The following is a 27,267-nucleotide window of genomic DNA, read 5'->3' as shown; positions in this document are numbered from 1 at the left end:
CTTGCTGTGCTGTCTGGTTCTTACACAGGATGTTCATGGTTGGGGGGGAAATGGGTTTCTGTGTGATGTGTATAGTCACCCTGCAGCAACCGGACATTTCAGAATTAAATTCAGGGCTATCCTAACACTTCATATTATCTTCTGTTGCATTTTGTGAGCACATGACTTTCAACATTCTCTTTTAGCTTTTGAATAGTCTTTGTGTGTCTTTCATTACCAAACATAACACTTTAAGAACCAAAAATAGTATTTAAGGCTGTTGGTTTTCCCTCCCCTTCCTTGTAAAGCGAGAGAGTGCTGGAGATTGTGTACATACTTTATGTGGTAAACACACTACTTGTTATTGCTCATTCTAATTTCTGGACACACGTATTCTAACATGGACCAGGTTGCACTGCAATCATCTTAAGCTTAACAGCCTGCACTGTAATAAATGCTGGGTACCAGACAATTGATTTGTGTTAGAACAACGTGAAGAAATAAAGTTAACTTATTAGTTTTTACAAATTTAAGTGGATTGAACATAAAACATGTCCAGATAGGATAGGATGTCCAGATCTATTTACTTGTCCAGGCCCGATCACACAATTTCAGACTTGATTGGAATCAGACATTACCTCCCCATCAGGGGTTGAATATATATATATATACATATATTCTCATTGTTTTCTAACACATCTATTGTTATGCAGTGGCACAGAGTAAGATCTCTTTCTTGTTTTCACACAGAAACAGCAAAGTATGCGGCGTGACATCACTTTGTTGCAGAGACGCTATTCGGTAAATTCTGTCAAAGTAGAGCACGGAAGCAGCTTAAAGTGGAAAGCGTGAGAATGTCTGCGGTCTAGAGGTATTATAAGGTTGATAAAGACAACATTGCCATTCCAAACTGTGAGGTATGCAAACTTGGGATTGCCTGTCGGGTATTTAAAGTTGAGGTTTTATTTGTTTTTAAATTAGATTATTTTTTTATATTTACTGTTGCACTAAAGTCCAAAAGTGAAGAATTTATGTTATTTATTACTTGATTGTTCAAGCTACCTCACAAAAGTGCTCTGCTGAGTTGTTGAATGTTAAAAGAAGATTAATTAAATAAAAAACATCCTGGATCCTGTTTCTTCACTCTTCTTTATTCTTTTTTTATGTATTATAGAAGTATTAGATTGGGTTTTGGTATCGGTAGATACTCAAAATCAAATGTCTCGGAGGCAAAAAATCTGATCGGGACATCCCTAATTTTAAATAACTAGTTTGAAAAAGCAACAAACAATATTTTTGAGTGTGCATGAACTGTGATGAATTGTGATGATTTTCAGCATTTACTATCTTCATTGGGCAGAGTTATCATTTTGATTAACTGCACAAGCTTTCACGATGTAACTTTGAGGTTTGATGGTATAAATCACCATTTACTATTTTCATGGAAAAGAACTATCTAAATTCACCTTTTGTGTTCCCTGAAAGAAGGAGAATCATACAGGGTAAACAAATGAATGAATCTTTCATTTCAAAAGTTAACATTTAGCGAATCCTATATGTGGAAATACTTGCTACAAGTATGATTTTAAACGGTTGGTTCCCCAAAAATTACAATTCTGTTATTAATTACTTACCCTCATGTCATTCCAATTTCCTGAGACCTTCCTTCATGTTCACAACACAAATCAGGATATATTGCATGACTTCTGAGTGCTCCCTGATCCTCACTGTTTGTCAAAAACATTCCATGTGACTTCAGTGTTTCAACTGTAATCGTACAAAGCTCCAAGAAACAAAGCTTTTGTGAACAAAACCCAACTGTAAATATGACTCGTTTGACTATATTTTTTCTGCCTCATCAGGTCAAGGTGCACGTTTACTATGGGCAGTATAACACATTGTTATTAGAGTCAGCAGTGCAACACACAAGTGTCATAAATTCCAAAGTAAATGAGTACACTGACTAACAAGGAAAACATAGGCTAACAAAGTAATTTCTACAATTCTTTTGGCACACAAAAGTGTTTTTGGAGCTTCGTATGATTACCGTTGAACTGCTGAAGTCACATGGAATGTTCTGACAATATTTCTGGCTCCTTTTCTGTACTCTGGACTGAATCCCTCAGGGCTGTTATCAATGGAGGATGAGGGAGCTCTCGGATTTTATCTAAAATATTTTAATTTTTATTCCGATGATGAATGACGGTCTCATGGTATAAGAATGACATGAGGCAGAGTATACAATGACAGAATTTTCAATATTATGTGAACTAATAACCCAAACAACAGTAGCCTTAGAAAGTCATAAGGATTATTCCAAGGTGTGCACATGCCAAAGACCCGAGGCAGAATTAAGATGCCCTTCTAAATGGCTGGGATGGCTGTACCAGCTCTGCGGTGATCCATGTTTTCATCCACACCCAGACCCAGCGCACAGTCACCACAGGAATGCAGAAAGAGTGCTCTGACTTTTTCTGAAGTCTACACACAGCTAAAATGTCCTCTCACAGGGAATACCTTGATCGTAAACACTGCAATTGGATTTTGCATGCATGCACACAGATTGATTTTTCATCTGTTTTTGCAACAAACGTCACTGAGCACTCAAAGCTTTATATCTGAGATGGTAAAAATTATGAGAACCAAAGACTGATTTTCAGGAGTCAAAACAATCAATGGAACAGATTTGAGCTCATAAAACGACAGATGAGCTGATCAAAGCAAGAACAGGAACAGTTCTCACATCACAACCTTAAAAATCTCTGTTCATTTTGCAAACTGCAACAAGTAGGTACAAGACTGAAAAATCAAATGCAGATGTTGTGGGTATCTTGAACAGATTTTTAGGAAAAACCTGCACACAAAATGCAAAGTACCTAAAGACAAAACAAACGCTGCCTACTTCTAAAGTAATCAATGTATTCAAAGGTTTACCTGCATAGGCGAGATTGCCGCACCATCTTCTCAACACCTTTGATTCTTTCTCTTCCCAACCAAGTTACATTTGTAGGATCCGTCTCTTTTGTTTGCTTTAAATCTCTTTTCCTTTCTTGGAAGTTCACGCCACTTAATGCCTTATACAGCTTTCTGTCTGTCGCACAAGCACTTTGACATTCCACCTACAGTACAGCTCAAAGTTCCAGTTCTGACAGTTCTTGCTCAGGGCCAGTGTGTGTGTGTGTTTGTATGTGGGTGGGTGTGTATACACGCTACAGCTTTGTGCCAGTTTCAGCTTGCCTGCCTCCTCTGTCTGCATTCATTTCCTGTTCCAGCACACACATCACAGCTTCAGAAGCGTGAGACAGTTAGCAACAGGAAGAGAGAGAGAGAGGTGAAGGTATGGTTTAACTGTTTCATTAAGATTTAAAAACTATAATTATTAACCAAATGTTACTTCACAAAAGCAGTAAAGCAATGCTCCATTAAACACAACAAGAATTAGGGTCCTTCTCAAATAAGTGCCACAATCGAATATTCTGCATTGTTACCATTTGGTTCAAATTGTGTTTCACAAATCAGGTCACTGGAAAGTTGGTGGGTGAAATCAATTAACAAACCCTCAGATAGGAACACACCACTCACAGGATGCTTAGTTTTAGAAATAGTCTGCCAACATGTTAAAAAAAAAGTTCTGCATTTGTCTCACATGAGTGCACATTATAGTTATGCTAATCTGTACAAGCTATAAAGAATGTCAATTGTAGAGAGTTTCATCCACTCCTACTGTTAGCCACTGAATGAAAAACATCAGCTCTGGCAAGAATTTCACCATGCAGTTTCTATGAATAACACCCAGTGGTTGATTCACACCCATTTGGGCTCTGGCGGTTTCTTCCCTCCCTTCCAGTTTGCACAACTTCTGATCACATTTAGACTTTTGGATAAAACTGAACTACTGCTAAATATAATTACTACAAAAATCACAGACTGAACTCTGAGGGGAAACCAGGAACCAAGAGGTTGGTACTCACCCTCAGATATGTGTGATCGGGACAGCACGCCACACCCCAGCAGAAAAAAAAGGAGAAAAGTATGTTTTCTGGGTGGGGCACGTGAAGATTTACTGTTGCCATTGGACTCTGTACTTTCAATGGCGTCCCATTTTGGCAAGCTGGAATGTGTTGTGCTTTCCTGGAATATAAAAATAATAGGAAATCAAGTTTTGATAAAGAGATGGAGCAGTAGTCCATCACAAATTAATGTGCTAATTACTCAAGTTTATTCAGTGCACACATTGTTTAAAGTCACATGATGCACTCTGTGTCGACTGATTGGTGAAGCTTTCATTATGGTCATAAACATGTATGCATTTTTTTTTCTCTACTAAATTCATTTTATTTTATGGATTTGTGTTAGATAATGTCATGCTATTCAAAAAAATTAAACCTAAAATTGCTTAAAGGACACCAATGATGAAAATCAACTTGTGTAAGCTGTTTGGACAGAACTATCTGTATATATAGTGTGTCCACTGTCATGTTGGAGTGATATAAACCCAACAAGTCTCTATTTTTAAATTTCCTGACGTTACAATAGGAACCCAATCCCAGTGATTTTAAGGCCCACTGTAATGTAAAGTAGGAGTGCGGTTTTCCCCGCCCACCAAATTGATTGACAGGCACCATGTTTCTATAATAACATGTACACGTGTCCACAGTACCTTTTTCTACAACAATTTTTTTTTTTAACAAATAACATACATTTTAGAATATTATTGTACTTTTTGACATAGAGAGAGTGAGAAAAGTAAACAAGGATCAAAATGACTGTGACAATTATATTTACATATAAAAAATAGAAATAAAAATAAAACAAAAATACAAAAAAAGAGAAAAAAATAATATTAAAACGATAAAAAATAATAAATCAATAATCTTGTACCAACCAAAACAATTGTTCATACACCAAACTAAAAGCCTGGTCATGATGTCACAGCAGCGAAGAATGTAAAAATGAACTATCATCCAGTATGCAAGGAGTATACATTTCCTTATATTCAAGGAGTGAACCCCAAGTTTTATCAAAGTTTTTGGAAGAACCGTTTAGACAATGTCTCTAATTTGTTCCAGTTTTATAAATTAAAAAACGTGATTAATCCACATGGAGTGAGGAGGTTGAGCAGATGACTTCTAAATTAGAATACAGCGTCAGGCCAGGAGAAAATCAAAAGCTTTGTATTGTGAACAATGAACTGACAAAGGAAGTGTACCAAACAGTGCTGTTGTAGACACAGGTACTGTCTAGGATTTTTATATGTTTTAAAAACTTTTTTAAACAGAGCATATTTGTAGTAAAGACAGCTAAAATCGCTATGTAATTCTTAACCGCTATAATCACCACGACCGCATGGTGTCAGTAAATGCTAATGTGTGTGTGTGTGTATACTGGCTTTTGTGTGTGACTCATCATTTCAGAAAGGCTTGAATAAACACCACAACTATATTAAATAAACATACTTGTTTTTTTTACCAATGAGCTGTATTTCAGCTTCATATGTGTCTGTCTCTATAACTGACTGCTGTTTATCTGACATAACTCATGATGAGAAGCACATATGCATGTGGGAACGGTGGGCAGGGGGAAACAGCTCATTTGCATTTAAAACCCACAAGCTACAAAAACAGCTACAGTATACTCACACATTAAAATGGGCAAATACTGGAGGCTATGATACATAATTTGATGGGTATTTTGAGGTGAAACTTTACAGACACATTTTGGAGACACCAAAGGCTTGTCTTATATATTGTAAAAGGGGTAAAATAGGTGCCCTTTAAAAAATACAAGCAGTTTCTGACATTTTCATTTGACTACGAAAAGAGTTTTAGAGAGTTTGAGTTTGTCACTTCATCAATAAGTCAGGTGTGATTTAGGTGTGATTTGTGTTTCAAAAGGATAACAATAAATGAGGATAGGATTCAGGGCACAAACTATTTCTGACTGTTGAGTGTGTATTATGATGCAATCATAACTTATGACGTGTCATAACTGATGATATCATTTGTGTCATGCAGGAAGAGAAATAGGGTTGTTTTATTGTTGTTGTTAAAAACTCACTTGGAATATACAAATAATTATCTGTTTTAACTTCATTATTAATTTTTACTTTCATTCATTTTCCTTTGGCTTAGTCCCTTTATTCATCAGGGTTCGCCACAGCGGAAAGAACCGCCAACTTATCCAGCATATGTTTTACACAGCGGAAGTACTGGGAAACATCCATACGCACTCATTTACACACATACACTATATGGCTAATTTAGTTTATTCACTTCACCTATACAGCATGTCTTTGGACTGTGGGGGAAACCAGAACACCTGGAGAAAACCCTCCCAAACACGGAGAGAACATGCAAAGGCAAAACAGAAATGCCAACTGGCCGAGCTTGGACACAAACCAGCGACCTTCTTGCTGTGAGGTGAGAGTGCTAACCACTGAGCCACCGTGTCGCCTAACTTCATTATTAATATAATAATTATTCCATTATAATATTTAAATGCACTTTATATTCTTATGTTAAAAAGCTCAACTTGGAAAGTGATCTGTGATAGTATATCTGACACTGTCCCTGTCAAGGACTAGGAATATATTCACGTGTCCGACTTTCTTTCTCCCCTGTCCTCCCTCTTCCTCATCCTTAGGAAGGAACACCCCCCTTTCCTGTTCAGCCACATAAAGTTTCCTCTTCTCAAACTATCTAATTTCCTGTAAAGGACTTACATTTCCTTTCCTTTAACATACTCTGGATTTGAAGACAGGTATGTATCAGTGCACGTGTCTGAACTGTGTATATGAGAAATGAAAAGCAGGGGGTTGCTGAACATTTGAACAAGTATGAACCTGCCGCTCTGTAATCTTTATCACTGAATCCAAATGTGTTGTTCATGGTAGAGAGAAATAAAATCTTTTGCCATCCTGCAAAAGATTTTAAATTTTTATTCAAAGGCACGTTTCGCCTCTCAGTATTAATTTTACCAAGCTCAATGGTTTTCAAAATTCAGGCAGTTCTCAAACATTTCCTTGAGCAATATAAGCACGAAACACACCAACAGAGCATGAAGAATTATTTATACTACAGTGTTTCTTATTTTGTCAGTGTATATATTTTTCACTATTATTTACAGCAGATTTCAAACAGACTAAGATAGATGTTGTGTAACCGCTCAAATTTTGAACCAAGCTGAGGTTTCTCGTGAGCACAGCACCCCTTGTTTTCAAATGTAGGTTACCATATGAAGTCGAGAATCTGAGGTTGTCCTGCCACCTATCGATGAAGTTTGATATAGCCTGACGCGAGTGTAACAGCTAATTCTTTATAGGCTATTTATTTATTTCTATAATTAGCTGTTTTTGGTGTGGTCGGAGTTTTAATCAGAATTTTTATTCAAAGGAAGTGTACGGTTTCTGTTTTGAGGCATGTTTGCTTAAGCCTCAGCTAAATCCAGCAAAGAAATATGAGTGATTTTCATTTTTTTCTTGTTAGTGTTAATTATATTCCATAACTGTGAATATTCCGTTATTACTAGTGTAATTCTTACATCTATATAAAATGTGTAAATGAAATGCATCTCTCTGACTAGTATTTTGGTTTTTGTAATTCTCTATTTTTCATAAACTTCTTAAATGAAATAATAGGCCTATTGTCCGTTTCTAAATCTATGTCTTCTAATGTATATTGAATTATTATTATTTTAATGCATGCAATGAATTTTACTACATTCAGAGACACCATATTTTAACATATCTCTTTGTTATGATACATTAATCATTCATTCATTCATTCATTCATTCATTTTCTTTTCGGCTTAGTCCCTGTATGAATGAGGGGTTGCCACAGCGTAATGAGCCGCCAACTTATATATGCTCTTCCAGCCACAACCCAACACTGGGAAAGACCCACACTCATACAACACAGCTAATTTAGCTTATTCAATTCACATAATATGTCTGACTGTGAGGGGAAACCGCAGCACCCGGAGGAAACCCACCCGAACACGGGGAGAAAATGCAAACCAGCATGCGAACCAGCGACCTTCTTGCTGTGAGGCAATTGTGCTACCCACTGACGCTGTATGATACTATTATTATTTGCCCTATGAGTAATTACTATTATTGCTTTTTTTCTTGCTAAATTCAGCATAATAAACAGTGACTGAGATTTTAAAATTTATTTCCTGGCATAAAAGCGAGAGTTTGTAATTAGATTTTCCGTTTATTACCGTTTTAAAAGACATTTTCCTTACATATTTTATTAGATTTTAACAAGTTTTTACTGGTTCTTTTTAAGAACATACAGGAAAAAAACTAATAACCGACAGTTAAATAAATCAGGAAGTCCAAATAGCAGCATGCCACAAACAAAACACATAAATAAAAATAAATAAAATAGTAAAATACAATGTAATATAATACGAGGAAGTTATAAATACATTTCAAGTCAAAAATACATTTAGCAAACTACAAAGTTTAAGGGTTTTTTTATGTCGCATAAGCTTTAAAGAATTGAAGAAGACCATTATCTTTTTGGAAAAGCAAAAAGTTCATTTATGGATGAAATCATTTGGCAAAGTCATATTGTAAACTTAAAGAATTCACATCAAAATTCTGACAAAAAGATGTTTTGCAGTTTTAAAATCAGGTATTACATACTTCAATCTTAACCAAACAGAAATGTCATAACTTTGCATAAATAAAACATGTTCCAATGACTCAAAAGGTATACAAACATTAAGCTATTCCATAGTAAATCTATGTGTGAGTAACTCATTAGTATCGTTCGCTAATGTAGAGGTAATGTACAGTCCCAAACGAAAAGATTCGTTGTTCTTACATGATATGGAAAATCGGTTGCATCATGAATGATGAAAGCGCGGCCTTGGAATTGTTAAAAGAATTCTTTGGGAGAGCGCATCGTCACTATGGAAAGTGAAAGTGAAATGCTGAGTATGTAAACAATTATGCTCCGTTACAATGAGGAATTACCACTCGCAGGATTGTGTCGTCACATTACACAGCCGGCTGGATGACATCACACTTAACAAGAAAGCTGCTCTAAAACAGGCTACTGTTTAAACTTTGCCGCGAGCGCAACGAAATGGGGGGGGGGGGGAGAACTCAAAAAATAAAGTATGTAAACATATTAACTTGCAATTGCATGAAGCTAGCCTACAAAATGCTACAAAACATAGCCTAGTTGTTGTATGATGTAATTGCGTCACCTAGCTTGTAGTGCTTTTGAAAGTCCCAGATTGTTTCACGCATGCCTAAGCACATCCGTTATCTCATTGATTTCAGCTCAAAATGAGTAAACAAAGCTGGTCTAAGGTGTGAAAAGGAACGCCTACCACGACGATGATGATCACGTGCTTTTCATTTTCTCCTTCTAAAACTTCCAATTGTAATACCGCTGGGCTTCCCGCGCTTTCAACCTGCTTAAGGGATGCAAATTTGGTAGGGATTTTTTCGAGCACTATATAAAGTCAAGGTCTTGCCATAATTTAGTAGGCTATCCAAGTCGTAGTATTCATATCGTTTAAGTAGTGTCTCTACAGCTGTCAATACATCACAATGAGGGCTGTTTTGTGTTTTCTGTGCCTAATATTTTTCCCGTCTTTATTTGTATCCTCTAATCAGGAGAGAAGAACTTTAATTACGACAATAAAGCTTTTGAATGCGCTGGTGAGACTAATCCTATATATTTATTTGTTTGTTTTTTTTTTGTCTCTTGTCTGTCTGTCTGTCTGTCTGTTTATCTACATTGAAAATATGATTCAATGGATTTACTACATTTGAGGTAAGTGGTTTCAACAATTTATATGAGCTAAATTTAAACAAACAAATTAAATGTAATATTGTTGAACTATATTTGTTTGTTTAAATTCACAATACAGTAAATTGTTTGCAACCACTTACCTTAAAAATTGTGAATCTATATCTATCTATCTATCTATCTATCTATCTATCTATCTATCTATCTATCTATCTATCTATCTATCTATCTATCTATCTATCTATCTATCTATCTATCTATCTATCTATCTATCTATCTATCTATCTCTACCTTTATTCTGTGGCACATTAATATGGTAAAAAATGTCCAATTAAAAGCTGGAAAAAATTAATCATAGGTCAATGTTGATGCATTTTAATAGCCTACTAAGAAACGCCCTGAACATAAACATTTTTTTTTCTACCATAGGGACCAAAAGCGTGCATAAACGAGGTGGAAAATGCGAATTCTTCTCGTTTCAGGAATCTTATCAAAAAGGTAAACAATTCAATAAGAACACTAATAAATGTTACATCCCGAGATCTTCAAGTGTAGTGTTAGTTTAGTTGCAGTCCCACTCAGCTGCCCGCATAAAACTTGATTTGCCAGTTCAGGTGTGTCGAAAAATAACAATCTGCAACTTCAACTATTAACCTCTGCCTGTGTCTGTTATAGCGTGTATGTTGTTTGACAATGACTGTTGTGTCTTCTTCATCTGTAAAGAGACAGGAAATACCTGAGGCCCTGAAGCTATCATACAACTCCACCTTTGAGATCTTCAAGAAGAAAGTAAACAACTGCCACTGGCATAACAATGCATTTCGAGATCTAATGGAGCACCTCAATAGGCAAATTATATCCAACACCGTAAGTCACGTCCAATAGTTTTTAATATTTATTATTGACAATTACACACTGTAACACAAAGTATTGTTAAAATGTAGGCTCCTGTGATAAGCTCTGAACTTGAGACCATGGTCAATGACTTCAAGCTGCTCGACGATTTTCTCACAACGCAGGTGAGGGATTCAGTAAATAATGTGCTTTATGATAACGAAAATCCAGATCCGCACCAATCAACTCTTACTCTGCTTTTTGACAGAAGTTTAGCTGCTGCGCTTGGGAGATTGCACGACATGATGTTTTGGTCGTCATGGACCACTTCAGGAAAAGGAGTGCACAAAGAAAGATACACTATTAATGCATCACATGTAGTTTACCGAATGTTGTCCATATTTTGTTTTTACGTTAACTTTATTTATTTATTTATTTATTTATTTATTTATTTATTTATTTATTTATTTATTTATTTATTCATTTATTTATTTTGCACTTCTTTGCTCTACACTGAAGTCAAATTGGTAAAATAAGCAATTGGAGAATGAATGAGCGGATGGGCGGATGATCTTTCATTTGATTATTTTTATGCCTAGGCTACTGTATATCCAAGTTGTCTTTTATGGCAAAATACATATTCTGTTTAGAAACACGTGTGGAACACGTAATCTAAACTAAAATGTATGAAATGTATAGTGTTTTAAAGCACTGTTCATCAGGGGCATGTATTTTACTATGTGAACAAATTGTGTTTCGTTGTTGAATGTATCACAAATGTCTATATCTGTGTAACAAATGTGTGGACATATGTAACCATGTGTGAATTTCCTACCTATAAAACAAAATAAAATGTCAGAAATTGCCATTAACTTGTGTTTATCATATTATTCAGTTAGTCTTTTTGTGCAAGTCGGTACATTTTAGTCGTTTTTTTATTACAGTAGATAATATTTGGGTACATTCTGATTTCAGAAAAGACACAGTCTTACTTTACTAAGCAAAAATAACAGTTTGAACTAATAAGTTGTCCATGAGAAAATATGTTTAATGCAAGTCTGTATAAAATGTTATTTAACTGCCTTTCCGTAATAAATTAAAGTGTGTACGAGATAAAATCAGATAAAGAAAAATATTAATAAGGAGGCAAAGGTGGAGTCTGTTAAAAGTTTGATCTCATGCAATATTCGACAGAAAAAGTCAAGGAGACAACTGTGGTCGAAAGACCTCAATAGGTATCGATGAGTGATCTATGAAACCTGAAACCCACTCTCACGCATATGTTTTCTCCCCGCAATATTCTAGCTTTCCTTCACTTTTATTAAAATACTCTAAAACAAATGTCTGTTATAAGGACTTCCTAAGTTTGGTTCCATTTCTACAGTCAAAACATAATTAGAACATTGTTTATCGGCACTTTAAGTAGTGGCGCCCCCAAAACATTAATGAAAATTCATAAAATCATTTATAAAACAAATTAACAAACTGAACAAACGGCATTACTATGCACACACACACACACACACACACACACACACACACACACACACACACACACACACACTAATAATATCCATGCATCCATATTCCTTTTTGAGCCACAATTTTATTGTTTTTATTGATGTACCTTTTTGCAAAATACATCCACAAAAATCACTGAGATTTCTGACCCTAGTAAGTCAACAAGCAAAACAATGAAGGTGCTAAATAAGCTAGATTTTTTAATGAAAAGTACAATCTCATGAACCCAAAGTTGTGCATAAACCCCACAAACAATACTAAACAACTTCTAAGAAATTTAAGCTTACTTTTATTTTTAAATGTGTAGTAGCCTACTGCAAATCAGCAAAAGCGAACCTTCTGTAGATAGGCGAAAACATTAAACTATGCTAATCAAAATGACCTAATTCTGAGCCTTGTAAAGTAATGTTAACACATGTTTAGTATTTAACTGTTAACAGAGCGCATAGAATAGTTACTTAGGTTAAGATATGTTTATACCCGTTGTTCTTTCCTAAATAATTGCCATATCTGTCTGTTGAAGGCGTGTGCGTGCTGTCAACAACAATTAGCCAAACCATCCACAATAATTTAGTGGCTGCAATTTATTTATTTATCGAAATATTGTGGATTTTCAACGCAAAATTACTGGGCTGGCCCCAGGGGTGGAGTTTTCACAGGGCCCATTTGGAGGCACTCCTGACTTTGAGAATTGAGAATTAATTTAAAAAGTGCCATTACGTGATTGGTTATGGAGATATAGACATATAGGCTACCCTACATCTTTTCACGTTTTTACAAAGTAGTGCAACATTATCAAAAAACGAAAAAGTCCACAAATTCATTCATTCATTCATTCATTCATTCATTCATTCATTCATTCATTCATTCATTCGGTCGTTTCTTTATTATCTTTCGGCTCAGTTTCTTCACCACAGCGAAATGAACCGTCAACTTATCAGCATATGTTTTACACAGCAGATGCCCTTCCTAATTCAAAAATAACTAACGAACTAAAATCCACTGTGAGGCGAATGTGTCACAAATCTAATAGTATTTAATCTTGGAAATTTAGTAAGATTTTTGCTTGTTTATTTGTTGGGCAGTGCAAATTCAATATTATGGATAACTTTTAGGTCTCTAAGTCTGGGCCAATATCCTATATTTATTTTAAATTTACGAGATCGCATAAGGACGATAATAATAACAACATAAATTTAACAGAACTAATAAAATAACAACAAACTTACTAATGTGAGTAAAGTTCTTTAGATATTTGGGTATAATTCTTAATGATATAATGTCATTATAATTATATAATGTGATTAAACGGAACTAGGCCTATTTGTTTGATAAAACTGGCACTTCTATGAATTTTAATTATTAGCCTACTTAATATTAAATAAATAACAACATCTAAAACTTAATAGTATTTTACAACAAAATGATAAAAAAATGTAGCGAATTTACATTTATTGCATGTATAAAGTAATAATAGTAAGAGTAATAATAACAACCTAATAATAATATTAATAAAATGATTTTTAGGAATAAAAAATATTTTAACGACAATATAATGTGATTAATAATAATAATAATAATAATAATAATAATAATAATAATTATTATTATTATTATTATTATTATTATTATTATTATGTTTTAAAATAGCCTAATAAATATAACAATAGTGATGATGATCATTAAATTATTATTTTGGTAATCCAATGGCCAGTTTTTCTTGCGTAGTGAAAAAAATATTTATGTGAAGTGAAGTGAAAGTGCAATAATGCAGAAGAAAGTGCGGTGAAATCCAACGAGAGTTGGAGGTTTTTCACACGAGATTGCATCAGCACACATGACGTCTAAACAGAAAGTGTTTGGTTCACGCGAACCCGCGGCTGCGTTTGGAAACGGCAGCCTGAAATACGTTGGAATCAGGTAATCATTTTGACCCGTGTGATTTATTTTGCTTAAATGAAGTTATTAACAGTATTATCTGTGTGTGTTGCAAGTGGCTATTGTTGTGTGTGGTTTCAGCTGATGCCTGACGGTTGAAACGTAACTGCATAAGCCAACATATTAGCTACATTATTATCACAATGTTAGGCTACTTCTCTTCTAACATTACAAAATGAAGTACTTTCAAAATAGAACTTGATAAATTTGAGCATAGAGTCTACTTTTGGGTTATTTTGTATAGTCTGGTCTTCTATACGCGTTCTCAGCAAGTAGCCTAGCCTAGAAAGTGAAAGCTGGAATTACCAGCCCCTGCCGTTCGTTTTCCCTTTCCCAATACTCCCGAATAAATCCAGCACTCTCCATCATGTCTCTGAAACTTTCTCTTGAGCGACAAAGTAGAAAACTACTTAATACACGCAAAGATGAGAACTCAAATGTGGACCTTTATTTTTGTGATATTTGTTATTCTGCAGAGTCAAAGCTCTGCGTCTACTTGCGAATGGCTTGGCCGATACAGGATAATAACGACAGAATCTCTGAACCTGCTCAAGAATATGGTAAATGCAATCTTCTTGCTTTATTTTTAACGTTGTTTAGAGACTTAACGACAATGCCAGTATGTATCATTGCATTGATGCGCTGGAAACACAGCTAATTAAGCATATATTAAGCAAAAAAATAAACTTGCCTTGCCTAGATGTGGAACCGATTTCTAGTTTTTTTTTAATGGTTGTATGTTTACCTACATAACTACATACCTACGATTTACAAATAGGCTACTTCAAGTGCAAAATATGCTTTGCTACTGATGGATGATGCGACTTGTTGGGTTGGAGTAAATCTTTATGCTATGCCATCATTGCTTCTATCATTTTATTTTCTTGTCAAAGCAGTCTCATTAGTGTTTTAAAAATAATTCAGCAGTTTTGATTTTATGAAAGTAGCCTATTAGAGAGCATTGTCAGATGTGTGCAAATGTAAACAGAGATTATGTTTTGCATCTGTGTGTTTACTTAGTTTAACAGTCACATTTTAGAATGAATGAGAAAATAAACTTATTTTTAATCTGTTTTATAGGGTGGAAAATATGCAGATCTGGAGACACCATTTCCAAGCCGCTTGTACACCTTGATGGACAAGTCAAAGGTTTGTAGAGTGCTTGGAAACACTATGTAATCAAAAAATAAATAAAATCAGAAAGTGTTTATAACCTAAAGAGGCTGGTAAACCTATAAATAATTACATTGCATTTCATTGCATTACAGGTGGAGGACCAGGTTAAGTTTTTAGTCCTGACATTGGATCACATCATCCACCTTATGGATGCCAGGGAGCACATGAACTCAGTGAACTGGGACCAAAACACTGTTGAAGACTTTCTTAACATACTGCACAGAAAATCGTCTGACCTCAAAGAATGTGTAAGTCCTGTGTCAAAGTATTTGTGCATGGCAGGGGAAACTGGTATCATAATAGGCATTTATGTATTGCATGTAATCCTTGTTGAAAGAACCATCATAAAAGCAATACAACAAAAACTTAGTTAAAATTCTGCTTGATCATTTAAGCTTACCCCTCTACTTATTGTAAAAACCCTAAAGTGCTATTCTGGGTTATAACAACACTTTTGAACTTGTAGAATATTTATTATATTTAATATTATCATTATTATTATTAATAATAATAATAAATAAACTATAATAATGCTATTATTGTATTGCAATCAATGTAAAGGAAATTACCATATAGTATATGGTTCCTCGCCCAAGAAAGGGTTAAATCAGGTAGCATTATTCCTACAAATGTTGAGATTCTGAATAAAAGACCAAACTAATAAGAGCTTAGTCATTGAATAGGTGTGTTTAAAGGTGTTTTAGTGACACCTATTGGAGAGCTTGGGTAAATTGTTTACTATGCGTTAAAAAACGGACACATTTTTGGTGCTACAGTTCTATCTGGTTATTTATTCCCGTTTTAATTTTTTTATCAGGTGGCAAGATCCACAAAGCCAGCACACAAGGAGTCCTACGAGATAAGAATAAAAAGGCACTTCAGGACTTTGAAGAAGATTCTAAAGAAAAAAGTAAGTTTGACTTCATATTAAAAGTGCATGCGTTTACACTCTTTACTTCTGTCATCACCTTGTTTTCTTAGTGCCAGTAGTAACATTATTTTTTTTCCCCCAAAATCATATATTATATGTTTTGCAGCAATTTCAAAATAAGTGGTGCTAAAAAGTGTGTTCAGTTTTATTTCAAATATGTAAATTGGCTATGGTAAGGTTTTAATATGTTGCTTCATCCATTGCATCATTTTGGAAATCAGCCATATAGGAAGATAGAGTTGTGATTGAAATAAGTTTTGTGCTATCTTGACTGGTTTGGGTCTGTCGTAAATGAACAATAAATATGACACCAAATTGCATCACTATAACATTTTTTAGGTGTTAGTATCAGTGTGTTTCTGTTCATGGATATATATTAACTAGTGGTTCTAAACAATGACAAAATTTGTTTGTAGAAGATATAAAACTGATATAAAAACGAAAAGCTTGTAGTTTGTCACTTCTGCCTAATTGGATCAATGTATATATGTATATATCACCTCATACTTCAATTTCCAATCAAATCTTGACCAATCAAATTCTATTGAACACATGAAGAAAGGAAGGTGTAGAAATGCAGTAAAAGCCCAGACAGCAGCTGAAATCTAAATCTCTTAGTATTATTCAGCAACCCTCTGCCCTTCCTCATTGTAAATTATTATCTGCTGCTTCAGTCCAACATCTACATTAGCAGGATGATGAAACCAGAGTTGACATTTTAGCAAGACAATAATACAAAACACAACCAAGGATACTCTGGAATGCTTTTAGAGAAAGAAAATTAAGTTGTAGAATGGCTCAGCCAATCACCTGACTTGATTTCAATAGACAATACAAATTAAAGATAAGATTTTACTGACCCACAGATCCATTAAGATATTTACACTCTGTTGAAGTCTGTGAAAAAACCTGAGCAATTCATCTGACTTCATTCTTCATATGAGAGGTGTCTTTAAGCTTCCATCACCAAAAAAGCCTTTTATATAAAGTATTAAATACATTTCGGTAGTTCAGCACATTTTCCTTGTGTAATACCACTGTTATACACAACACATTTTTAGATTTTTTTCTGTTCTGTCCTATTTAAACGTTTGTATTGTTTTTTGTTTTTTTTACCAAAATCTGGTTCAATTCTATGTCAAAAGCTACTTTAGAATTGTTATTACCAGAAAAAAAAAAACATGATTTGTTGAATACTTAATTTTCCCCACAGTACATCAAGCTTTTAGGGATTTGCAAAAATGTAGGTAGAGAAGTTTTTTTTCCGGTTACATGCTTGGGTAGCATAAGAAGCATATTACAATGGTGACTTTGCAAATGGAAATATGTTCTTCCACATAAAAATGCACAGAGGCTAAAGTTGTTCTTTTTTTGTGTTTTTAGCAATACAGTGCTGAAGCATGGGAGCAGATCCGGAGAGTTGTGAAAAGCCACCTTCAGAGGATGGACATCATCGCAAGCAACGCAAGGGTCAATCCTCGAGTGTAACAGATGATATGATCTGATATAATGACCAAAAAATAAATAAATTACAGCAATCATCAACGAAACGTTACAAAAAAAATGCCTTATGAAAAAAAAAAACTCAAAAAAACTTGAATGTATTTGTGAATTTATGTTTTAGTATTTTACAATGAATGTAGCCTAGAGTTTTGCCTAATGCCTTGTATCTTAATTTATAGTTTCCTAAGAAAACTTGAAGCATTCCGATAAAGCAAGCTAATTATGTTTCCTACATAAACGTAATGTATTTTGTTTTGGTAGGAAAATACATTGTGTATATTCTGATTTTAACTGTGAAAAGGAGAAATGCTGTGTATTTCAGATCATGTATTAACCATCAGTCAGGTATTTTGTGATTTACATGCACATAATCCACAGACATGATTGTTTTAGGTATTTCTTAAACTGACTTACAGATTTTGGTGCGCAATTTTTATAACGTACAATATTATTGTTTTCATATTTATTGCTATTTATTTATTTATTTGTTTGATTATTTATATTTGTTATAAAATATATGATTTTGTATTTTCAAATAAAAAAGTTTGACTAAAATGGATTGACTGTTTACTGTACATGGTTGACCGTTTCTTATACTTATTTTATTTCGATTGACTCTTCAAAATGTTGTGGTATTTAAAACATTTACCCATATGGAATCAAAACGTACATTTTAATGATCTCTATATACAAATAAATGCTTCATTAAGAGTGTGCAAATGTGTATGGTACAACAAGTATGCAGCAGCATTTACCCTTTCTCGAACGGGGGCGCCAAAATCTACATTCTGGGCGCCAATCAAACTTTCTGTGACGGAGTGAAACAAATACAACATCCTTTGTATTCCACTTGTTATACAAAAACAATGATTAAATAAATATGTAGGAAGTGAATTTTTATTTAATTAGATTTTTTCATATATTTTTTTTATATTGCGATAGACATTTAACCCATTTAATCCCAAACTTTTCCTAGAAATGACGTATAAATTTGTGTGGTATTTGTAAGGATAATAAACAATTAATGTCAATTTTCAAAAAAAATAAATAAAATATTGAGAAGTCCATGAAAAAATGGGTTTTATCTTTGGTCACAATTGTGACCAGTGGTAGAACACAGGGAGTCTAGGTCTACAGTGTAAATGCATTTAAAAAATTAAAAATCTCTTGCCAGCAATTAGTTTAGAGACGGGTTTAACTTGTTCAAATTTGTTTTTCCATTAACAAGAAGTAAACATTGTCTGGCTTAGTTTAAAAAATAACAAAATAACAATCTTATGCAGCAGGTCAACACAAATATTCAAATGAAATGATGACAAAATGACAAATTATAAGTAATTTGATAAAAGTAAACTATAGAGTAAATTATTATAAACTTCATTATAAACGAAAATAAATACCAAGCTAGCAAATTCACATGGCTCAAATCCAGCCCACACCAGACACTTACATCCGGCCCACACACCGCATGGTGGTCCTTTCCTGTTTGCCAGATCTGGGCCACAATTAAGCCACAGTTTGCTTTTTTTTCTGGCCCAGATCCGGCTCACACCAGACACTTCCATCTGGACCACATACTAAATGGCTCTAGGGTGGTCTGCTCCTGTTTGTCAGATCTGGGCCACAAATATGCCAAAGCAATACCACACATCAACCAGAAATCAACAAAATGAACCAGAACTGACCTTATTCTGGGCCACAGTTTGCTTTTATTCTGGCCCAGATCCGGTCCACACCAGACACTTACATCTGGACCACATACTGAATGTAATGGTGGCTCTAGGGCGGTTTGCTCCTGTTTGTTAAATCTGTGCCACAAATACGCCAAGGCAATACCATATATTTCAACCAAATGAACCAGAACTATCCCTATTCTGGGCCACAGTTTGCTTTTATTCTGGCCCAGATCTGGCCTACACTTACTGTACATCTAGACCACTTACTGAATGGAATGATGGCTCTAGGAGTGCACCTAAACTGAAAAAAAAACTGTTCAGAAATGGTAAATACACTCTCTGACCTCAAGAATCCAACCTTGTGCTTTTTGTAACAATTAAAATATTTCATGCTGCAATGCATGAAATGCAAAGTGGTCTGCATATGTTTTTAGATAACTGGGCCACATTTGTCATATCTTCTCTGGGCCACTATAGGCTCAAAGCCACATTAGCCAAAGCTCACTCTTCTGAATATTTGCCAAAAGTGGCCCACATATGTTTTAAGTTAACTGGGCCACATTTGCCGTATTTTCTCTGGGTCACTATAGGCTCAAATCCACATTAGCCAGGGCTTACTGTGCCAAATATTTGCCAAATGTGGCCCACATATGTTTTAGCCACATTTGCCATATCTTCTCTTGGCCACTTTAGGCTTAAAGCCACATTAGCCAAAACGTACTTTTACAAATATTTACCAACAGTGGCCCACATACGTTTTAAGATAACTGGGCCACATTTGCCATAACTTCTCTCGGTCACTATAGGACCAAATCCACATTAGCCATAGATTACTGTGCCAAATATTTGCCAAAAGTGGCCCACATATGTTTTAGGATAACTAGGCCACATTTGCCATATTTTCTCTGGGCCACTATAGGCTCACAGCAGCATTAGCCCGCACATGTGAGCCATTTTAGGTTTAGAGCCAGATTACCCTTAAATGACTATGTGACATTTTTTGCCAACTGTGGCCCACATTTGTCCTCATTCATTTGGGCCAAATCTACCATTTTCCACATGGGCCACATTAGGCTCACAGTCAGATTGCATTTTGCCATAAGTGCCAAATCTTTGCCTCAAATGGCCCATATATGAATTTGAATCTTTGGCCCCATTTTCCCATTGTACAGGTGGGCCACTTCAGGCTAACATTCATTTTGTCTGGGTAGAAGGAAGACCACCAGTACCGCATAACTGCCTAAAGTAACCCACAATCATATGCTATCTAGGTAGCATAGTAATAAAAAACATGTATATAAACTAAGGAATACATATAAAAAAATAAAACATAAACAAATTATGAAATATGGAATGATATGGGGGACACAGACTCCCTGTGTTATACCACCGGTCACAATTGTGACCGTCTTTATTCATCAGCAGATTGACAACAGAAAAAAACAATGTAATAATATAATTTAAATATGTATTTATAGATAACCCTTTCATGATGATGCACGCAAAATATTTATTGCCTATTTAAAAATTAACTTTGAAAACATACTTGTCATTTCTGAGCTTTAACATTTTCTTTCCATTCAGATGGCAATACTAAGAAATAAATGATTGGCCAAACTACCCAATCATGTTAGATCTGCCCTGAACTCATTTAGACATTTTTCATTATATATGAAAATGTGCTTTATAATAAGAGTTGCTTTTGAATACTACAGAAAAATATGCAAGCAAAAATTGTGGTCACAATTGTGGCCGGTGGGATTAAATGGGTTAATGTATGAGACTTGAGTTTTATTCGTATTATAGGACACATTTATTTTGTGTTGAATACTTAAAACACTCCAAAAAAATGCTTGGCATGTTTTAACATATGGTCAAACATTGACAACCCAAATATTTGAGTATTTAAAAAAATTAAATAGAATTCCACGTTTGACCCAACATTGGGTTAAAACAACCATGCCAGTTGCCGGATTTAATGATCACTTATAGAGATTGTACTAAAACCAGAAGATTGAGTAAATTACTAACGCTACAAAATGTCAGAACTAATATAAGTACTGCTCGTACATTCATAGCGTATTCTTAAGAAAATTCTTAAAATTTTCAATATTTGTTTATAAATGTTAATATTTTGACGTCCTTGATTTTGCGATCACATCACAACGTAAACGTGTTTTATTCAGTCACATTTTTTTTATTGTTAACATTGTTAATGTGTTTGAAAGAAGGCAATATTACAAATCAAAATATCGAATTTATTATTTATTTAAAATGTAGGACTATATACTATATGAATTTTCAGTAAAAACCAGTCTTAAGTGTCTCAAGAGCTTTAAAACTGTGCAAGCAGGCCTGTTCTGATTATCCGCTGTTGTTGTCGCACTTATAAGGGTATGGTAAGAACAAATCTCTGATCGACTTCTTGCTAAAGATTCATTCCGCTCCAGACCATTGAATTACAGTATTCACAAGTTTTAGGCAAACAAAATTTAAATAAAATAAAAGTCTATACTGAGCATATAGACCATATTTACTAATTCATTTGGAAATATCTTCTAAAACAGCTATGTCATATACCCTCTGCAGAAATACAGGTACAAAACTCACTGGGTGGTACCTTTTTAAAGTTGTTTAACTTGTTTCTTGGTAGTACTATAAAATAACATAAAATAGAAAGTAGTGTAGTGTGATGTTCCTCACAATAGTTTTTATTTTAAAACCGTTTAAAAAAACATTTACAATTTACATTTACACCTCGGATAATCTAGTTTTTTTCCCCCTCTAAAATATATATTTTTTGTGAAACTAAAAGTTTCTATGTTAAAGGTTATGGAACCATAGGCCTACCAGTAAATGGGGCGAAATGCTTCTATTTAACAAAAGGTCGATCAGATGTAAATGGATTTGCATTGTGATTAATTTATTTAGACTATGTATTCTCAACATCAAGTATTTTGATTTGCCTCATAACTGGGCGACAACAATACACAACAGAGCGGAAAATCAGAATACTTGAATTGTTTTATAAAAGCTCACGAGACACTAAGACTGCATTAATGACACTAAAAGTTCATAAAAAGACTGAGCGACAATAATACACAACAGAGCGGAAAACCAGAATACTTGAATTGTTGTATAAAAGCTCATGATACACTTAAGACTGGATTAATGATACAAAAAGTTCATAAATACACAATCACTGTTCTTCTTCAGTCTATATTGTTTTTAGTGTAATGCAACAAGTCATGGCCTATACTTTTCACATAGACGTGTCTAGACAAGTCCATTTACAATCCATCTTCTTCACGAAAAAAAGATATATGTTTGCTGCTTGTTTAAACTATTTATTTAAAATGAGCTGAATCAACACAGCTTGAGGGCACAGTTTAATTGTTTTATGTTCAATCCACTTGAATTTGTAAAAACAAATAAGTTAACTTAATTCCTTCATGTTGTCCCAACACAACATTGTGTGAAACCCAGCATTTGTGAATTTTCAAGTCAGAATTTGAGTGAAAATGTTATCAATGAACATGCATTTCAGCAACACAATCTTTACTTCTTTTGTTTTGTTATTTATTTCCTCAAACAATTGTCAAAGCTATTGTACCTGCTTCGTTTTGTAATTCCATGATGATGCATTTAAATGTTTTTTTAGTTTTGTTTTAAATCATCTTTCAGGCTTATTTCAGTTTTTCCAGAAATACTTAACAGCAGAGGTCAAATGAACATAAAAGCTAGCCGATTTCACATAAGTGCGCCTCTTACGTCTCACAGTGGTGAAGGTGGAATATTCCTCGTATATTAAATGATGACTGTGTGGTTATTAGGGCGCACACTCCTTATTAGGTTCAAGTGGAACACCGCCTGCCACACGCTGAGTCGGCAGAACTGAATTCATAGAACGCGAGTTGTATGCTGTTGTGGTCGGTTTGTGCGGTAAGTGAACTTTGCACGCGGTGGGTCGTTGGCAGTTTAGTGATGCTGATATGATGTGGGTTGATGTTAAATGAATGCTTTGCTTTCCTCACATGTGAAAAAAATCTCCTGTTATTTAATGAAAGAAAAGAAATCGTTCGTTCATTCATAGAAATACAAGGATTTTCCCAGCAATGAAAAGTGAAAATGTGATGCGGACATTTTACTACGCTATACCACCCTTTTGGTTTGTTTTGCTATATATTCACTTTAATAAAAATGTGTAGTGTAATTTAAAATTAATCAACTGTTAAATAATTTATCATATAAAAGGAAGGCGCTATTACTTGTTTGATTTTTGGTTTTGCACATTCATTTTCTCTACGGTTTTGTCTTTAAAGCTTACAAACAAGGAAATCTATAGATGACAGTGGTAGTATTACGCTATTTAAATATGCTTATACAATGTCCATATCCACCCATAAGCATAATTCTTAATGAAATCGTTTCTCAAAACAAACTTTATAGATCATGATAATGAAATAAGATTAAGAAATGTCAGCACTACTGTTCAAAATTAAAGATCTTAGTTGTCAACATTATAATGCTGCACAGTCAGCTTACACTGCATGGACAACAGCGTGAACTTGAGAGAGAATTAAGTCATGCTTCGAAAGTACATGACCATGAGACAAGCTAAAAAATAAAACAAAATAAAATAAAAACTTACGATACTGATAAAAGTAGCATGCACATTTTGTTTTATTTAACATGCGCCTGATTCCCCATGGAACTAAGATGTTGAGTTTACATATATTATTTTTAATTGGTATGTCTTATCAACATCAAGATGTCTTTGAAGTATAATAATCACGAGGAGGTTGTAAGTGCACCACCACTGGCAATAAGTCAAGAGGATAACGACATACTTTTAGAGAGAGAGAGAGAGAGAGAGAGAGAGAGAGAGAGAGAGAGAGAGAGAGAGAGAGAGAGAGAGAGAGAGAGAGAGAGAGAGAGAGAGAGAGAGAGAGAGAAAAGGAAGCAAAACACCTGTAAATATTTAGGTGATAAAATATTAAAAAGAAAGCCAGAGCTACATTTGAGATTGTTAGATAATGGCATCAGGGAAGGAATACCTAATAAAACTAGATAGATTAGATTAGATGGATAGATGGATAGATAGATAGATAGATAGATAGATAGATAGATAGATAGATAGATAGATAGATAGATAGATAGATAGATAGATAGATAGATAGATAGATAGATAGATAGACCACATCCTCTTTACCACAGGAGAGAATGAAGTGGAGAGCCTATAAGAGTTTACTTGTTGCGGTTTGAAAAAACTCCATGCTCTTTATTTCCATTCGTCACCAAGTTAGTATAAAATGGATCTTGGGGATTCATGTCTTCAGCAAAACCGACAGATTTTCAAAACGTTTAAACACCGCTTGGGATCAACTGCTATTTTTACAGCTCTCTAAATTTTAGACAGCTCTACAAAATGGAATTTTGGCAATTCGTTGCGTTCTTATGTCCAGCACTCTTTTTCGCGCACATTACTTCAAAACCAACAAACTGCATCATGCGAAGGAAACACGTGAAAACAGCTTACAGTCTACTTGAGAGTATGGTAAGTTGAGTTTTATTTCCTCTCCCCTTTCTTTCCTTTACCGGCCCTTTACTGGCTGTACTTATGCTCTTCTTTCTTTCGTTTTAGGGCGGTCTTTTCCCTCGCGAATGCTTGAAAGAAAACGTCAGAATAACGTTTCCGAAATATGCACTGCAATCAAATAACTCTAATCAGGTAAACTAGCAACACATTATTTCATTATTTCACATTATTTAAAAAAAAATCCTGGTTGCCTTAAGTTTTTAAGATAAATCAAATAAGCTTATAAATCTGTTGAACTTATGTTAAACTGACTTAAATGAAATCGCATAACTTATTAAATTAAGTTAGAACATGGTTAACTTATAAGTTACAATGAAAACATAAGCTGTCAGGACTAATTGATCATAGATTTTTTTTTTACAGTGTATCAATATTAGACTTTATCAGGCATATTACCTCCGTTACACATTTCTGAAATCTACTTGACAAAACCTGGATTAAGACTGGGCAGATGTAATAATGATTAAACTTTTATACCTTTAATTTTCCAGAAAACCGGTGTAGCAAAAGCAGTGTATAAAATTATGGATCACATTGACTTCCTCTTTGCCAACGACAGTTATCCGGAGGCCTGGAATAAGAGGAAAGTGGACAATTTCCAAAACATCGTTTACCGTTTAACAAAAGAAAACAAATGTGTAAGAGAATAAAATAACTTTTTTATAATTTTATATGAATACATGAGCATTCGTGTAATTATGTCACATTTGTTATTTGTGGGTAGATTATGAGGATGAGAGCTCAAGGAACCGTTGATGATTTTCCAGCAAGAGACGATGCTCTGAAATCCTACTTTAATAAACTGGCCACTCTCCTCAGAAATAAGGTAGGTTAATCAGTATGTAAACATGTCTAACAACAAGCGTCTTTTATTCAAAAGTATATAAAACGCTGTTTTGTTCTCTCCATCAGGACAACAGTTTCTGCGCATGGGAAGTGGTCCGACATGAGCTCCTTGGTGTTCTTAGCGACATCATCCAGCCTAAATTATAAGTATAGAGTAGTTTTACCATATTTATTTATTTATTTATTTATTTATTTATTTATTTATTTATTTATTTATTTATTTATTTATTTATGTATTTATTTATGTGCTGCCTTTGTAAACAGTAAATATGTACATTGAACACTCAATAAAAAAAACGAAGAAACTGAAGTGTTTATCTCTGAGTAAACTTGACAAACAGCTAATTGAACGGTAACAAAAGCTAAAGTTCTGCTGTATCAAATACATGCCTAAAAATAAAGCCTCGATATCCAGACTGCTTATGCGAGTGAAATTGGCTTATAAAACAGTTTAAACAAAAGGTGATGATGAATAAAACACACTTTATACACTCTGTATACTAATCGTTCAAATTGGGTGAAAAGTTGTAGCTTGCTTATAAACGAATTGGTTTCTGAATGAACAAAAAGAATTGGTTAAGTGAATGATTAAATTGCTCATATAGCCTTTCCCAACACCTGCAGTTTGAAAATTCCAAACTCTGTTTGCAAGATTTAATAAAGCTTTATTTACACATTTTGTACAATTGATACTAATAAAAATAATAACAATACACTTCTTCATCTATATTCAATATCCCAATGATAAAACTTACTTGTGTTTCGAATTGCGATACAATTAAAAATAAAATGTTTAAGTTGTAATCCTACTAATTGCAGTATTAATAAACTGTTTAACCATACACTATGACAAAAGTCTTTTCGCCTATCCAAGTTTTAGGAACAACAAATAATAACTTCTATTCCAGTGGATCGTTTGGTATCAGAAGTGGCTTATATTAAAGACAAAGGCCTCCAGATTATGCTTATTTTACCTAAATAAAATATGATCATGCCTTGATTTTTAAATATTTAATTAGGACATTAAGGTCTGACTTTGCTTAGTCAAAAGTCTTGTCACTTGACAGAAATACTGTACAGTTTAGAATACAAAGTCATGGTGCAGTGGAAAAAGAAATGATAGTGAATGACTCCCATGAGCTTGTAGGACTGCATCCATACGTCTCTCAAATAACTTAATAAAGTCATCTGGAATGGCAAAAGAAAGCATTCTGGCACGACTCCCAGAGCTCATCAAGATTCTTTTGATTCATCTTCAATGCCTCCTCCATCTTACCCCAGACATGCGCAAAAATGTTCTTGTTTGGTGACTGGGCTGGCCAATCCCGGAGCACCTTGACCTTCTTTGCTTTCAGGAACTTTGATGTGGAGGCTGTAGTATGAGAAGGAGCACTACCCTGCTGAAGAATTTGCCCTCTCCTGTGGTTTGCAATGCAATAGGCAGCACAAATGTCTCGATACCTCAGGCTGTTGATGTTGCCATCCACTGTGAAG

The 27,267-nt window shown here is 34.4% G+C and overlaps 4 protein-coding genes across 12 annotated transcripts in view; 3 read left to right on the top strand and 1 right to left on the bottom strand.

Annotated features, from left to right (window-relative positions):
* arhgap27l (Rho GTPase activating protein 27, like) overlaps positions 1-27,267 on the bottom strand; it is a 78,482-nt gene that overhangs the window by 43,327 nt on the left and 7,888 nt on the right. For 2 of the 8 annotated variants that reach the window (XM_087244280.1, XM_087244285.1), the window contains exons 3-4: positions 25,405-25,498; positions 3,951-4,110 (exon numbers count right to left, since the gene is read on the bottom strand). The gene's annotated coding sequence lies outside the window, so the exon portion shown is untranslated. Of the gene's footprint in view, positions 1-1,613; positions 2,116-2,913; positions 3,127-3,950; positions 4,111-9,198; positions 9,282-25,404; positions 25,499-27,267 lie in introns of those variants that run through there. The other 6 variants (XM_087244279.1, XM_087244283.1, XM_087244278.1 and 3 more) reach the window with 4 other exon arrangements.
* On the top strand, positions 9,483-11,455 carry LOC147845608 (uncharacterized). The gene is made up of 5 exons (XM_087244294.1): positions 9,483-9,658; positions 10,179-10,247; positions 10,473-10,616; positions 10,694-10,768; positions 10,852-11,455. Exons 1-5 carry the CDS (start codon positions 9,548-9,550, stop codon positions 10,948-10,950), a joined length of 498 nt encoding a protein of 165 aa, XP_087100420.1. The 5' UTR covers positions 9,483-9,547; the 3' UTR covers positions 10,951-11,455.
* Positions 13,944-18,211, top strand: ifnphi1 (interferon phi 1). 2 transcript variants are annotated; one of them, XM_087242287.1, is made up of 5 exons: positions 13,944-14,024; positions 15,123-15,191; positions 15,311-15,466; positions 16,036-16,128; positions 17,533-18,211. In XM_087242287.1, the coding sequence occupies exons 2-5, from the start codon at positions 15,177-15,179 to the stop codon at positions 17,635-17,637; spliced, it is 369 nt and encodes a 122-aa protein (XP_087098413.1). In that variant the 5' UTR covers positions 13,944-14,024; positions 15,123-15,176; the 3' UTR covers positions 17,638-18,211. The 2 variants fall into 2 exon arrangements, with proteins under 2 accessions (XP_087098413.1, NP_997523.3); NM_207640.3 differs by having other exon boundaries at positions 13,944-14,602; positions 17,533-18,195.
* On the top strand, positions 24,757-26,042 carry ifnphi2 (interferon phi 2). The gene is given in 5 exon segments (NM_001111082.1): positions 24,757-24,885; positions 24,973-25,059; positions 25,419-25,565; positions 25,652-25,753; positions 25,840-26,042. Coding segments are annotated over 5 exon segments (546 nt in total). The 3' UTR covers positions 25,921-26,042.

Source organism: Danio rerio, chromosome 3, assembly GCF_052040795.2.
Source record: "Danio rerio strain M-AB ecotype USA chromosome 3, GRCz13ab, whole genome shotgun sequence".
Lineage (NCBI taxonomy): Eukaryota > Metazoa > Chordata > Actinopteri > Cypriniformes > Danionidae > Danio > Danio rerio.
The sequence above is the reverse complement of the archived record's forward strand: the minus strand, read 5'-3'. Positions and strand labels throughout refer to the sequence as shown.